The 16,532-nt window shown below is 37.1% G+C and overlaps 1 protein-coding gene and 2 long non-coding RNA genes across 6 annotated transcripts in view; 2 read left to right on the top strand and 1 right to left on the bottom strand.

Moving 5' to 3' along the window:
• Window positions 1-1,502: 1,502 nt before the first annotated feature.
• msraa (methionine sulfoxide reductase Aa) overlaps window positions 1,503-16,532 on the top strand; it is an 80,306-nt gene continuing 65,276 nt past the window's right edge. The window contains exon 1 of one of the 4 annotated variants that reach the window (XM_059512350.1): window positions 1,503-1,751. In XM_059512350.1, coding sequence (XP_059368333.1) covers window positions 1,616-1,751 — 136 coding nt within the window. In that variant the 5' untranslated portion in view covers window positions 1,503-1,615. The remainder of the gene's footprint in view (window positions 1,752-16,532) is intronic. The other 3 variants (XM_059512351.1, XM_059512349.1, XM_059512348.1) reach the window with 3 other exon arrangements.
• On the top strand, window positions 13,355-14,063 carry LOC132107244 (uncharacterized). The gene is made up of 3 exons (XR_009424253.1): window positions 13,355-13,440; window positions 13,554-13,708; window positions 13,958-14,063. It is a non-coding gene; the product is annotated as an uncharacterized LOC132107244 (long non-coding RNA).
• Window positions 14,774-16,350, bottom strand: LOC132107243 (uncharacterized). Its single transcript, XR_009424252.1, has 5 exons — window positions 16,080-16,350; window positions 15,823-16,000; window positions 15,649-15,725; window positions 15,233-15,412; window positions 14,774-15,132 (listed from the first exon to the last, which is right to left on the bottom strand). It is a non-coding gene; the product is annotated as an uncharacterized LOC132107243 (long non-coding RNA).

Genomic DNA, 16,532 nt, shown 5'->3' with positions numbered 1-16,532 from the left:
AGTTCATCAAATTGTGTACAAAAAAGAAGGACGACTCCATATGGCCTGTCATCTGCGCGTTGAGTCCCATCCCCCACGCGCGCACATCTCATCCCTCATGCTGCATTGATTTATTGTCGAACACTGATTTATCTTTATCCTTTTCTCATTTTATTGCTACACAAAAGCGTTTTTTCAACTCCAAATCACTGATAGGTCTTATTTGCTTAGGGATTTAAACCCACAACCGCCTGTTAGGCTTATTTTAAAAATACGTAGGCCTGAGTAGGCCTATTGCATCAACGTACAAATTATTAAGCGATTTTAAACGGAGTTGTATCATTTCATTCGCCTTGCGAGGTTCGTCTCGCTCAATCCGAATTGCCCTTGTAGTTAGTTGACGTCATTTACCTTAAAATGTTATGAAGACGTTTGAAGTTATACACAAAAACTTGAAAATAATTTGCAATGCGTAGCCTATGTTTGAAGCACCGCCGTAAAGCACTCGAACGGCGTAACATTGGTAGGTCTGTCCATCGATCTATGAATTATCCATCCGCTTTGTATTGTCTGGGTTAGTACTTGCTTTGAGGTCAGCAGAGGTCTCCTGATCCTCTCTTGTGTTGCAGTTAGAGGACTGTCGTCTGCCGCACGCGTGTCTCGAACAAACACATTGGACACGCGGTGGACTCCAGATGGTAAAGCTTTTCAATCCACCCTTATGCTGACGACACGTGTATAAAGACACTGTCTCTGAGTGCTGCAGACAGCCAGGACCTTCAAGGGCCCGGGAATATCATCTGATTAAACAAAGAAGTGGCTACTTGGTGGTCTGTTTGTAATAGGTTATTGCAAATATCCCTTGGTCTGTAAACTATTATCAATCTTCTAGGCTACAGTTAGCCTAGTATTATTAGAAAATGATAAACAATTTTCCATCAATCCATATCCTAAATTCACAAGTGTAATGTAATTGGATTAAGTAATTTTCCTAAACTAATTTCCTACACTTAGCTGACATGCGGCGACAAGATAGCGCACACATATATATGTATATGTATATATATATATATATATATGTATATATATATATACACATATATATATATATATATATATATATATATATATATATATATATATATATATATATATATATATATACACACATATATATATATATATATATACACATATATATATATACACATATATATATATATATATATACACATATATATACACATATATATATATATATACATATATATATATATACATATATATATATATACATATATACACATATATATATATATACATATATATATACATATATATATATATACATATACATATACATATATATAAAGCAAGTGCCAACACAAATGAGAAGCTTTACAACTCTATGGAACGTATTCCAAGCTCCTACACTTTTTTGTATCACCGAGGAAGGAATGTCCTCTAATACAGCACTTCAGATTCGTTTTACCACAGGGTTAAAGGGGACTTTAAACATTTGATTAGAGCACGCGTATGCTTCTTATTTACATTATATATAACCAAATAGTTAAGTAACAAGCACGCGCTTGTGCAGTCGTTACACAAGTGCATCGCGTGCGGCGTGTTTGTGCTCATGGTCGCGCGGACTTCCGTGCGTTTGGTTTGGCGTTATTTTGTCCAAAACAGAATGGGAGATATGTCCTCCAAAATACGAATGCCGTCTCCAGAGGAAGCGCTACCTGGAAGAGAGCAGAGCATGGAAGTGTCAGGTATGGCGTTGTTTTTTTTATCTGACTTTCTCAGTTCACGTGCTAACGCGGCTATCCGCTGTCAAACAAAGGGAGTGCCTTAACGTTTCAAGCGGTTTCAAGTCACGATGAGATGGATTATAGTGTTATAGGGTAGGGAATTGCAACCGAAGCGTACTTGTGCAAAAGAAAGCAAAGACGAGTCCTCTGCGGTCGAGGAAACTGGGGGCTTTGTTTTGTTTTTCCTGGATCTGAGCGACGCGCACGCGCAGTGCTTCACTTACGTATAATGGTCATTTTGTTCCTTCCAGAAATTCATATAGAAGTATTTGTAGACGTTATGTACTCGTATTTGGCTACTCTAATCAATTAATATATGCTTTGGTATGACACATTATATCATCATTACATCGTATTCAGCCTTATTCTCGTTTCCATTAGCATCACGTTAACCATTTAGGTGAAGCAAAATGTTTTCAAACTAAGTCTTTTTTTTTTTTTACCGAGTAAGATCCACAACACTCTTGGCATTAAATATTAAATATTCGTCTCTTCAGGGGCAAGTACAGGGTAGTAAAGGGCAATAAAAGGCACACTTGCAGTGAAACAGAACAGCTGACTCAGGCTCTTACATAAAAATGGAAATGCTGCTTCAAGTAGACTGAAGAGCTCTGATGGGAACAGGAGGCCTGCTACGAAACCTAAATCACACAGTTTAAGTGACATCATTTAAACGGAAAAATAAAACATCTAGTTAGAATAGTAAGTAGTTATTTAGCAGACACTTTTATTCAAAGTGACATGGAAAAAGTGTGAAAGTCATCATGAGATAAAAATATTCCAAATATTTAAATTTAATACTTAACAGTATAGTTTACCCCCCCAAAATAACAATTCATATGCTCACCCTCATGTCATTTCAAACCGGTAACACTTTTATTTTCTGTGGAACAGAAACATTTTGTCCATGACACTTTTATCTAAAGTGTGTGCGAAAAGAATAGTTTATTCAAAAAAGTGTGTGCGAAAAGAATAGTTTATTCAAAAATGTATCCCCCCACCCCCAACATTATTTTCACATCCTCATGTTATTCCAAACCTATATATTATTTTTTCCTTGGAACACAAAATGAGAAAATGCATGGGCAATGCATGGGCTATTTATTTTTCAATGTTTTGTTTTACAATGATCCTTTTTGTGTTCCTCTGAAAAATAGCAGCATATTGGTAGACATAATAATGACAGAATTTTTATTTTTTGAGAAAAATATCCCCTTTGTCTTGCTCAAGGGCACAAAAGCGATAACAAAAGGCTTGTTTCTTTCAGAGGTCGAAATAGCAATTTTCTACCTTTTCAGCCTTGGGCTATAGTCATATACCTTGTCCCATCCTCCCAGCAGCAGGTCCCAGTGTACATTACCTTTCGAGTTTTGGAGATATTGCCTTTGCATTCATTGTACAACTTACAGCTGTGGACTTAAGTTGTAAAGGAAACTTTAGATTAGGATTGTAGGTTATTGTATTATCGGCCTGGAAGTTAATAAGTATAAAAATAATGTGTTTGCAATGCCTCGCTCTCTGGAGCATCCACAGGCTGCTTGACATGCGACTCACATTGACGTTCAGTGCAATGGCATGAAGCGTGCCCATGCAGGGATCCACCCCTTCAGACTGCAGTGAACTGATTATCAGTGCTCACCTCTCAAGGCTTCCCCTTGGCAACGGGACTCCACTGTGGAGCTGGAAGGTTGCCAGGTAACACTCTGCAACACTGACACACGCGTGTCTCACTTTGAAGATGTAATGAACCCGGTTGAAGGTTACAGACCACAGAACAGATGGAAGAATGAGATCAGAGCTTAGGGCAGTGCGATGTCTCTTTGAACACGAGCAGCTCTTACAAAAAACTTTGTGGGTGCTTGGGTCACGTGCTGAGGGGGATCTTTCAAGTGCTGGAGTTGCTGTGGACTGTGGGAGTGGGATTGTACTTCTTTTTAGTGATATGCAAAAAAAAAAAGCCCCCTAGTTGAAATTGCTTGAATAATTAAGATATTTTTTTTCAGTGTTTTGAAAGAAGCCTTTTCTGCTTGCTAAGGCTTTATTTATTTGATTAAAGAAAGTAAAAAAAGGAATAATGTTAAATATTAGTTCAATTTAAAATAACTTTTCTATTTTAATATATTTTTAAAAATGTAATTTATTCCTGTGGCGGCAAAGCTGAATTTTTTGTAGCCATTTAGGCATATTAGAATGATTTCTGAAGAATCTTGTGACACTGAAGACTGGAGTAATGGCTGCTGAAAATTCAGCTTCACCATCATAGAAATCAATTTAGTAATTTAAAAACTGTAGAAATGCAATTTCTTTGATTTTGGCTTACTTGCATGTGACTAAAAATGTCATATTTAACAAGTATAGTTCACCCAAAAAAATCACACTTAGGTCATTATTTACTCACCCTCATGCTGTTCCAAACCTGTATGACTTACTTTCAACTGTGGAAGACAAAAGAAGATATTTTCAAGAATGCTGATGACCAAAACAACTTTGGACCCCATTGACTTTTTACTGCATTTACCAAAACATTTTAATTAAACATTTTCATAATAATAATAATATGCAAAGTCAAAGATGCAAAGTAAAATGAATTTGTGAAATTCTAATAGTAGTTTGGCTAGTTGATTAGGTAGTACAGAAAAAAAAATACTTCACTTGACTAGTTGATTGCTCATGTGCTGTATATTAAAGTTATATTTACTAGGAAATATAGATTGTCAGAGCAATATGGTCCAACATGTTTATATTCTCTATAGCAGTTGTTGATTTGCCATGCTAAATATCATATAACACTTTTGTGGCAAGTGCATGGTTTTGTTTCCATATAAGTGAGAAAGTTTGTTTAGGGAGGGCGTCCTTGGGGCTGTCCCACTTTGGCACAACATCGCTGCCATGTCCCCAAAAATGGCAGTAGCAGCACAGGAGGAGCAGTTTTGGCACACAGAGAATGATCACAGCGCTGAAAGGGAAAACAGCAGCAGGATTTTTCCCTGCTAAGACAGATTTGAAAGTGAGTAGGTGAAACACAGAGTAACTCTTGAGTGCCAGTGGCACTCAATGCATGGAGCGGATGGACGGTTGAAGGAGGGACGTTGGAGGTGCGGGGACGCTGGGGAGATTGGGAGGACAGACATTCCAATGTCCTCACATCTGTGCATCTGGTGAGGGAGGAGGGGGGACCGGATTTGGATGAAGGTGGCAGGGAATGGCAGAGAAGAGAAAATAATTTGAGATCCGTTTTGATCAATTTGCCTAAATTGGCCCTTTTTCGGTGGGATGAGGGGGGCCCAGTCAAGCGACTCAGGCTGGAGCTCCGCCAGGGTTTCTCGGGAAAGTTGCCACGCCGGGAGTGCGGGAGCACGGAGAGGGAGAGGAATGGAAGAGAAGAAACCCAGGCGAGACTTGGCAGGGTTCTGTCGCAGCTCTCTTTGTGTGTTTGCTCAGCTTTTGCGCAAAGGAAATCAAAAATACCCAGAGTGCAGGAGCTCAGCTTCAGTGCTAAAAAACAAAATCTAAAAAGAAAACTGGATTAAATTTCGCAGGAACCTAGGGCAAAGGGGTCAGCCCTTTGATAGCCGTTTTTGGACAATTCTGGAATAATTGTGCGGTCCCCGTTTTTTTGGACTGGACTTTTGAAGTTGTTTACAGCAAGAGATGGCCATGCGTCTTGAGGGGTTTTTATCTTAACCGCAAATGAAGATGTTTCTGACGCATGTTCTCATTAATGGCTTTACTATGCCTGGAACTACAAATGGCCAGTGCCAAAGAAAAGGTTGCACCTCTACGACCGGACTGCAAAGTTTTGTTTTTTTACTTTCAGAACTTCTAAAACTAAGGGCCAGAGGATGCTTTATCCCTAAGTGGGAAATTAATGTTTTTGTCTTGGAAGAAGAAGCTAGGTGTCCTCAGCAACAGTCTTCTTTCTTTGAGGAATGTCTCCAGAAAACCAAGATCATATTCCAAGGCTGTTGGCATTTGAATATGCTTATATCAATGAGGGCATAAAGAGACTTCAGTCTTCTAACTATTAGGGAATGTGATGCTCTACAAGAAGGAGATGAATTGTTAGTCAGCCATTTTGATGTCAACAAACATCAGGAGTACAAAGAAGGCCTGGATGTTGATTTTCCTAACATCTGTAAGTGGCGGCTCTTTCAAACCAAATAATGCTGTATTATCCCATATTAATAAAGATCACATGCTAGTCATTAAGTTTAGAGTTTTTCTCAATTGGCTTCCTTGATGCTGATGAGTCACCGTTAGAATGGTGATTTGTTGTTTTTGGTTTGTATGATTTATTATTGGTTTGTTGTATGAAGTATGATTTCCTCTAGAGAGACAGTTTTCTAGGATTCTGTCTGCTTCAGCAGGCTTCCAGTTAATAACCGTGAAAAGGGCAAGAACAGAGAAGAGACAGAGAGAGATTTTGTTGATTCTGTGCCAATGTGAATTTTCCAGATGTGTTTCATCACAAGACAGGTGTCCATGGCTGATAGAGCAGGTGCATTATGATGTTTGGCATTATATTTTGATGTAATGGTTTTCTGAAAGGCCTTTCAGCTTTCCACCAATACTCAAAGCATGCAAAGGCCTTTAAACATGGGACATTGAATTTTTAATCAACAGTATTTCTGACCTTTGAAGATGAATTCAAGTTCACTGTTCTGCATGCCATTTCTGATTTATTTTAAGTAGAAACTTTTTGCCACCAGCTACTCAGAACAGCTGCTTGGGCAACTGCAAAATGCCAGTTGGAAATGCTCCATTGCTTTCCATTCGTTAAAAAATAATTATTAATTATCAACCAAATTATTCATATACCACCTGGATAGATCTAAATGAACCACCCTAACTGTCTAGTTTTGGAATATGTTCATTTAAAGCTTATGTGTATATTCGGCGTTTTTGTAATGTAGAGTGAAATACTATAACTACTGCAAAGCACAAAGTATCTCAGGTAAACCAATTAAAGTGCAAATATAAATAATTCACAAAGATTGATTGGAAAACTACAACACCTAGCTGTTTATTTAGAACCCACAACTTTGATTAGACCAAAGAACTTTCAATTCTTCATATTGAAAAATGTATGATAAACCATTAGGATGTTTGTAATCCGTAAGATTATATACTTTGAGCACCAAAGCTGGATATTCAGCATATCTGAAGGATCATTTGACCCTGAAGATTAGAGTAATGGCTGCTGAAAATGAATCTTTCCACAAAAGAAATAAACTTCATTTTAAAACATTGAAATAGAAAACAATATTAGTGGTTTTACTGTATTCTTAGTAAAAAAAATGCAGCATTGTAAACCATAAGAAATTTTACAGTGTTGCATAGTAGTATTCAAACTTGCACACTTGCATCAGCTTTTTATTAATAGTTAGAACTAAATTCCTTTAAGTTTCTTTTATTTATAAAAATTTTTATTAGGTCTTGAGATTTTTTCCTAGCTAAGGGAACAAGTATAACAGTCCGACCATGCATGTGTAACAGTGGCTGAAAATTATTCATAACTTCCTTTGCAGATAATAGAAAACCTGATATGTTTGCATGACTTTTCTCAGCAATACTGTTTCTTGAAACCTTTTAAAGGGTGCAGAGAAGCAGTGTGGAGTTTTTGGTGAATCGTTGTGCACGCTGACCCACTTTAACTATAGCTTGAGAATCTAGCCTCCTTTACATTTTTCAAAGTATTATTTAAATTTGTCTTTCTCTTTGCTGATCTACTGTAACAGATGTGATGTTCTTTAGTTTAACTCGAGGTTAAGATCATGGTTTTAACTCCCAGCGAAACCACATACTGATAAATGTACATTTTAGATAAGTGTCTGCCAAATGCATAAATGTAAATGTAATCTGACCTTCTAACTCTAATGTGTCGAGAAAAGGGTGACCTGCAGGCATGATGTGATTAAGTAGATCATTTAAAAAGCCTGTTACACACTCCCTCTGTCTCCCACAGTGCTCTTTACCCTGCTCAAGAACACCTTTGTCAACACACAGGACTTGTATTGCTTTCAGCAGTCATCTGGCCTGTCTGTCTTTTCACTGAATTACAAAAGATAGTGGTCGGCTTATGTACTGGCTTAATGATTGTGTAATATTTATGACAGATTTTGACTTAAATAAGGAATATTAATCATTCCAAGGTCTTGAATGAGCTCACACTTCATCAGCATGAGAAAGGAACAATCTGGGTTCAAAAGCTAAGCTCTATTAGTAGAAAATTATTTCAATTTTTCCATCAGCTTGCAAAAATTTTGCACAATTTCATTCATAATGGAAATCTATAGGAAAGTCATCAGGAGAAAGTTATATACTCTATAAATACAAGGGCCAGTCCATCCAGGTCATCATTGACTCGCCTTCATTTCATTACAGTACAAATCTGTATGACTTTCTGTATTCTATGGACCCTAAAAGAGGATATTTTGAGAACTGTATAAGTGTTTTTTGTCCATATAATGGAAGACCGTGATCTCCAATGGTGTCTGGTTCTCAGCGCTCATCAAAATATCTTCGGTAGAAGAAACTCATTTAGGTTGTGGACAACATGATTTTTATTTTTGGGAGAAATCTCTTTAAGAACATTGCTGAGAATTACTGTTGTCCACAAATTAAATTTTTTAGCTGTTGTCCTTAACAAACAACATGCAATAACACAAAACATGTACTGTTAACATTGAGATACAAGTTCAACTGCTGTTGAATAGCTAAAAATTTAATTTAGACTACCCTGCAAGTCAAATGATACTCATGCTAGAATATAATTATGATTTTGCACATTTATGCATCCAAAACCATCAGAATACATTGTCCAGTAATATGGTTTATGTCTGTTCTAAATGACAGCCTGCCACAGATCCTTTGACAAAGATTAGTATGTTATTCTTAAAAATTGCGGTGTAATAGAATTAGTGAAAGATCTGTGATTCAAAAGTGATTCCATCTGCAGATGTGAGCTTGCAGGCGATTGTAAGAAAATGAAGAGCTTAAAATATTATTTAGAAAAAATGAAACATAAGCATGGATGATCCATTCAATAAGATCAATAACATGCATTTAAAAAAAGTATTTGAGATTCCAATTTTCAGTGGTGCTGACGGGCATGTGAAAATTTCGATGACCCTTTATTTTAAGGTGTTTTTGTTACAAAATGTTACATGTACTTACTATTATAATAACAATTAATTATGCATAATTAAATGCAAATAACCCCTAAGCCAAACCCTAATTCTAACCCTTAACATATAGTACATGTAGTTCATTAATATTACTCAATACATAAAGGCATATTACACTGTAACACTGACACCTTAAAATAAAGTGTAACTGAAATTTGTCTCGCTAACTGATTGGGATTATTCCAACACTGTTATTTGTATTCTATAGTCCCAATAATTTAATTTTCAGTGTTAAAGCTGTGATTTATCATTGAGGAAGTTGGAAGAAGACAGCAAATGAATATCACCACATTGAGTTGGTGGATTTGGCATTGTGGCTGTACGTGTGAGAAATTCCAAATCTCACAGCTTGAAGGGTTGTTTCTAGAGATCAAAATAATTCTTTCTGAAAATGTGTTTGGAATCCTAATGCAGGTTATAAAAAGACTCGCTCGCTTTGCTCAGAGGACGCAACAGTCCACCTGTTTGTCTGAACAAAGAACTGAAGGAATTAAAGATATGATGTGTTCTGGGTCCTACAGTGCGTTTCATTTAGCTGTTTCTACCTCTGGTGAGCAAAACCCCCTTTAATCTTGGCTCCAAAGGACTGCACTGACGGGCAGGTGTGGAGCGCTAGTCGCCATGTTTGATGTTGACACATAATCGCAAGATGAAGGGAGAAGGAAGCCTTTTCACTCACAAAGAGTTCTATCTCACTCCTTCACCTCTGTGGCCACACGTCTACTCGTTACCGGCTCATTAGTGATCCTCTCTTCCTTTATAATGATAGAATAGGAGCAGAAGGGTAAAACCCCGTCTGTCGCACATGCCCTATGTTACAGTACAAGAGTCCACTGATCACAGTAGCCTCTAGTCTGCTATTTTATGAAGACTTTTAGTATGAAATGTTCTCTGGTTGAAGCAAAATGGGTAATAATATAGAAAACGTACTGACCCACAATGATTCAAGTTCTTTTTCCTTAATTAGTGGTGAGAAGATTTGAAGATTCAAATTGAATCAGCTCTGGATGTGTTTGAAATGATGTACTACTATACTAAGATAATAAGGTATATGCACAGTATGCAATATTAATTAGGGTTAATGAGATATAGTCATACATTTTTTGTGCAGATTCATAAGGCTCCGGAAGCATTCAAAATTGCTTAATACTACACTACTAATACTATTTTTGCAGTATACAATGCAATGTGTCTACTGGGCACACTATGCAACATTAATTTGTGTTGTTGAGATGTTGCTAAATGGTTAAAGATTCATTTTGCAGCTGATTGATAATGAGTCTCTGGAAGTGTTTGAAATGGCTACCATACTGTTTTTGCAGTGTGCAAAGGTATGTACACTGTGCACAGTATGCACCATTAATTAGTGTTGATGAGATGTGTAAAAAAAGACTGTGTCCTGAAGATTTAAAATGAATTGTCAGACAGTAATAAGCTGATTCGAAAGGATCTGGATGTGTTCACAATTATTTCATAGTACTACAGTACACTACTAATAATTTTTGCAGTATGTAACAATGGCATAAAGTCTTGAAGATTCAATATCAATGATTGCACATTTTTGAGCTGATTCAAAAAGCTCTGAATGTGTTCAAAATGGCATAGTACTAAACTGTGAACACTTTTTTATGGTATTTAAAGTATGTATAATGCATTGCATCATTAATTGTTAATGAAATATAACATAGCCTGTTCAAAATGGCGAATTATTATTGTCAGAAAGCCTATTCAGGAACTAGGAACCAAAGTTCAATTCGCGTTTCCTAGGGGGACACTTATTACTGTTACTTGCCGGTGAAGATCGCTGTCTGTCTTTGTTTATGCTGCTGTAATGTAATGTAATGCTGTTTCTGTAATGTGTTCATATAATACAAAACACATCTAAATTCATACCAGATGCATATGCAGATGCATATATTGGAGTAAATAAATGGAGTAAATCCTGCTCTCCCGATTCTCTGACCGGAATCTGGTCCATACTTGGCCGCCTCAACCAGTTGTAATTCAGATGTAGTAAGGTTTACTACAATTATACTACTAAAACCATTTTTGCAGTATGTACAGTGTGCATAGCTGCATTGGAATGACCTGCCTACATCTATCACTGCAGCACTCTATTAAAGGGTTAGTTCACCGAAAAATGAAAATTATGTCATTTAATAACTCACCCTCATGTCGTTCCAAACCTGTAAGACCTCCGTTCATCTTCGGGACACAGTTTAAGATATTTTAGATTTAGTCCGAGAGCTCTCAGTCCCTCCATTGAAACTGTGTGTACGGTATACTGTCCATGTCCAGAAAGGTAAGAAAAACATCTTCAATGTAGTCCATGTGACATCAGAGGGTCAGTTAGAATTTTTTGAAGCATCGAAAATACATTTTGGTCCAAAAATATCAAATTATTCATCATTGTCTTCTCTTCCGTGTCTGTTGTGAGAGAGTTCAAAACACAACAGTGTAGTGATATCCGGTTCGCAAACGAATCATTCGATGTAACCGGATCTTCTTGAACCAGTTCACCAAATCGAACTGAATCGTTTAAAACAGGTCACGTCTCCAATACGCATTAATCCGCAAATGACTTTAGCTGTTAACTTTTTTAATGTGGCTGACACTTCCACTGAGTTCAGACAAACCAATATCCCGGAGTAATTCAGGTACTCAAACAGTACACTGACTGAACTGCTGTGAAGAGAGAATTGAAAATGAACACCGAGCCGAGCCAGATAACGAACAACAGACTGACTCATTCTCGAGTCAAGAACCGTTTCTGTCAGACGTGTCCGATTCGAGAACCGAGGAGCTGATGATACTGCGCATGTGTGATTCAGCGTGAAGCAGAATGACACACAGACTGTCTAAACTGAACTGATTCTTTTGGTGATTGATTCTGAACTGATTCTGTGCTAATGTTATGAGCCCAGGTAAGCCGAAGGCTTGAATCAAGGGCAATCATCGCAAATTAAGCCATTAGGTCGAGCGCAAAAGAACCGGTAAACCGTTTTCTTCAACTGGTTAATTGAATCGAACTGTCCGAAAGAACTACTGGTGATCCGAAAACCGATGCAACCGTTTCTTGACTCGACAACGAGTCAATCTTTTGTTCATTATCTGGCTCGGCTCGGTGTTCATCTTCTGTTCTCTCTTCACAGCAGTTCAGTCAGTGTACTGTTTGCGTAAATGAATTACTCCGGGATATTGGTTTGTTTGAACTCAGAGGGAGTGTCAGCCACATTAAAAAAGTTAACAGGTTAAAGGGGTCATGACATGGGTTTTTTTATTTTATTATTATGGTCCCCTAGGGACAATTTTAGTATTACTATAGTTTTTTTTACTTTTAAAATGTAGTGAATTATGACATTCCCCCCCCCCCCCCCCCCCGGTTTCTCATTCTTTGATTCAAACAGTCTGTTTTTGGGTTGTTTCCCCTTTAAGAGTTCAGTGTTAACGCCCACTGTTATGATTGGCTAACGTCAGTGCCTATGGATCAATTATTAACACCCCCAGCCAGAACATTTGCAGATTGAGCGTAACTGTTTAGCGGGTGATGCATTTCGAGGCGATGGCTCTTGCAATGATAAAACCTTATATGTTTGAGCCGGAATCAGATGAGGAATCAGAGGAAAATGAACCATCACCACAACAACGAATACTGGAACAGCCCGTCTCCACATGGAAAGTGAAACTATTTTGAATTAATAAAAAAACTGTAACCCGAGACACTTGAAAACGGATTATTGTTGCATAATTATCCTATAGCTTAATTTGCTAACAGTTTAACATTATTTAGCTAATTTCAATTAAATGATAGGGTGTACCACGGACAAAAATGCATGCACAGGCCATATTTGAAGATGCAGCATTGATAAGGCAACATTTTTAATTTTCTATCACATGTAGGCCTACTAGAAAGGCGACATATTTTCAAGATTCTCTTATACAAATGTGGTTATATTAGCCAGTGATTAAAAGTAATATTGTAAATACCCTTAAAATAACTGTAATGAATAAAACCTTCCTAATCATCGGCAAGAAGGAGACTGGAACCGGCGGACAATCAAATGAAAGACTTTAATAACAGAATAAACACACAAAACAGCGCATCAGCCCCTCACGGACGACTGATGCGCACAAATAAAAACCAAAACATAAAATAAAGCTCAGGCCTGGTCCTCTCTCCTCCTTCACTGTCGTCGCTCCAGTTTTATATCGTTCCATCTCCTGCGTGGGACTCGAGACCGGTGGGTCGAACAGGTGTCGTTCATCTCCAATCACTCCACTGGCCTCGCTCCTGTTCCCATGTCCCTCGGCCCCGCCCCACTCGTCACAATGACAATTCTACATAAATAGGTGTCATATCAAATACATTTATGATTGCTTTAAACATTCACAGGTGCACTTGTGGCAATTGTGGTGCAATGCCCACTGAGCAAGAACATAAATGCTGCATGGAGACCCCTGAAGTATGTGCACATAATAAAAGACAAATAATAATAATTAAGTTAATCTGCATGTTTGAGTATTACATGTCATACATGTTGGACTACAACTGTAAACTCAATAGCCTTCTCAATAGGTTGTCAGAATAATTAACCAGGCACCAGTACCACCTACCTGTATGATTCATCACCCGGGACTTGAACCTGTTTGCCTAAATTTGTATTCGTTACAGAATGCACATAACATTTACAGGGCAGACTATGGTCCTTTGAGACTCAGAGGGTTACACCAGTAAGAAAACTGACATACACAATAGTTTTATGTTAATATGGATAAATATTTATTGTAACAAAATATATATTCAAATAACAATCGTTTTGACATATATATATATATATATATATATATATATATATATATATATATATATATATATATATATATATATATATATATACACACACACACACACACACACAACACTTTACAAAACACCTTTTGAATGTATAATTTGAAATGTCTTTTCTCTGTTTCCATCAGGCGCTACAGGCATTTGGCTTACAGAAGCTTTGTCAGTTGGTGCTGGGGCTATCTAGGCAGAAAGATCAGGGTTGTAATACCATCATGTGCTGTCCTGTGTATACGGCAAAAATTCCCAGATGCGTAAGGCAGCTATGTCGGATTCAAACTGCCCCTTGACTAAACCTTGACACGTGCTCAGCAATGGACTCCTTCAATGAAGGTCTGTCATACTGTGTGCATAGACTGTCAGGCACTGTAATTTTATGCAGTTCCTCCATGTAGGGAAAAGGATCTGGCAGAACCTTTTCAAAAAGCAGTGTCATCAGATTGTTGACGTAGCCTGGAATTTTTTTTAAATACTGTAAATTAAGTTCTATGCACTTTTGTGTATTGCATTTAGTTTATTTTTTTTTTGTAAATTACTAATTAAAACATCTATTCACACTTACAGTACGTTGGGTTGGATGTCACTGGTTTTATGGTGTACAATCCTTTTTTTAGCCTTGGGGAACAAAAGTCTGTACATTGGCTTTCCAGATGATGTAGTAGCCTTTGGACGGTTTGAATTTTCATTGAAATGCATGCCAGCCAAATACAATCTAAAACAGCAGAAAAAAAACATGTAGTTACTAAAAAGTAGGAGTGATACAGTGTTATTATTTTTTAAGATAAATTAAAAATAATAAGAAATGACAAAGCATTCAAAATGTTATAACTGCTTTTCAAATTACTTTATAGCTTATGCTAGGCTTCCTCTATTACATACAATTATGAAATAATCGGACTTTATGGTTTATTACTTGTCAATAAGATGCTTCTATACAATGTGTATTAATTTGTGTGAAGGATAATGGAAACCGTATTAGCACTGTGGGACACACAGATGAACAACAGTCAGCCACTTTGATTGGTAATGGTAATAATATGAAATACTATGCACTCACCAGGTTTGAAGTGTTTACTGCTGCCCTTAGACACTCGATGTGAATGTTCACATTGTGGGTATAATGGATCATCATGGATGTGAACATCCTGAATGTGATTGATGAGGGACTTCCACTTGGCTACCTTCGTTGGTCCTGATGTAGAGGATGCTGCAGTCCAGTAGAGATGGTTTCTTATGCTGTGCTGCCACTTTTTCACTATTGAACAGTCATTGACTCTGGCAATTTGCTCTAACTTCTTTGACAACCCTAATTAATTTTTAATAACAAAAAGAAATATTGTTTATGTAATGAAAAAAAAAACTGTCCATTTATTAACATTAAATGTTTTTTTCAAGCTCAAACGTACCTTTCTCCAAATGCCAGACATCTTAGTACTGTGTGACGTTTCGTTCTTTCAGAAACTTTTGAATCTGGGGATGTCGGTCTGTCACAATGCAGTCTAGCCTTACACCACATTCCTCAGCCATTCCAGGCTTCGTTTTAACCCTTCTTTCTCCATGTGGTAGCTACCACCGACCTCATAACTCTGTGAAAAAATTGTTATCAGGGCAGTGAAAGTCAGTTATTTCATTCCTTTAAAACAGTAATCATATCTGACTACATCTTTGAATTATAAAAGGTCTATTATAAATAGCAATTGTAATTTATAATACAAGTATAATTTAACATTGTTTAATTTGAAACAGGCAAGGCATACTCTGTTGCCATTCTTTCTGGTAATTTTGTGTGCATTGACATGATGTGATCTATGCATTTTCTCACTTGCACTAGCTGGATGTCTATTATGAGGTTCTTTTGAAGATCCATTGTGGTGTAGCTCCCATACTTTGCTGAATGGCCTAAAATGTCAAAATACAAATAATATTTTATAAAATAGTTTACACAGGAACAAATTATTAAGACTGCAGAAGAACATCACCAAGCAGGACTCTTTACCTGGCGAATCAGCTCTCATATCGCCACCAATTATCACCTTGTCTGCCTCACAGAGATCCTTCAATAAATCCACCTGTTCCTTCTTCCACTTATAAATTATTAGTGGTTCCAGGTACATGCTGGCATGCCTTCTGAAGGTTCTGTATGTGAACATCTTCAAATGCATTGACTCAAATACCTTCAAAAGAAAAATAATAATTATGCATTATACGTTTAAACTATTTTAAACAGTAAAAATAAAAAAACACCCAACAAACCTTTTTCATCTGGAAGAATGAAGCTCCAGAGAAGTACAGGGAAGCAGACAGCTGGAGGTTACCAACAGGGGTACTGCAAACACAGGGTTGGCTCTTCCACTGTCTGAAGTACTCACAATGCAGGCAACGTTGATCAATGGCCAAAAAAGTCCCATTGCTACGAGGCTGAATATTGCAGGCTATTGAACATACTGGACAGGTCTCAAACAGTTCAAGAAGACAGTTTTCAAACACAATATATTTGGTGTCTTCATGAGAGGCTTTGGATGTGTACATGCTATCACAAGAGAAAATTAATAACAAAAAAATTATGTAGTGTATTTTTTTTTTCAACATAATCAGTTTTACGAGTCAGTAAAACATACAGTTCACATAAATGTATGCTAAACTTAACATGATAAAGACAAAAACTTCTGAATGCTTTGATGGTTCAGTCACACTGGTGACAGACTG

Source organism: Carassius carassius, chromosome 27, assembly GCF_963082965.1.
Source record: "Carassius carassius chromosome 27, fCarCar2.1, whole genome shotgun sequence".
In the NCBI taxonomy this organism is placed as follows: Eukaryota; Metazoa; Chordata; class Actinopteri; order Cypriniformes; family Cyprinidae; genus Carassius; species Carassius carassius.
Note: the sequence above shows the minus strand (reverse complement) of the source record. Positions and strands in the feature narration are given on the sequence as shown.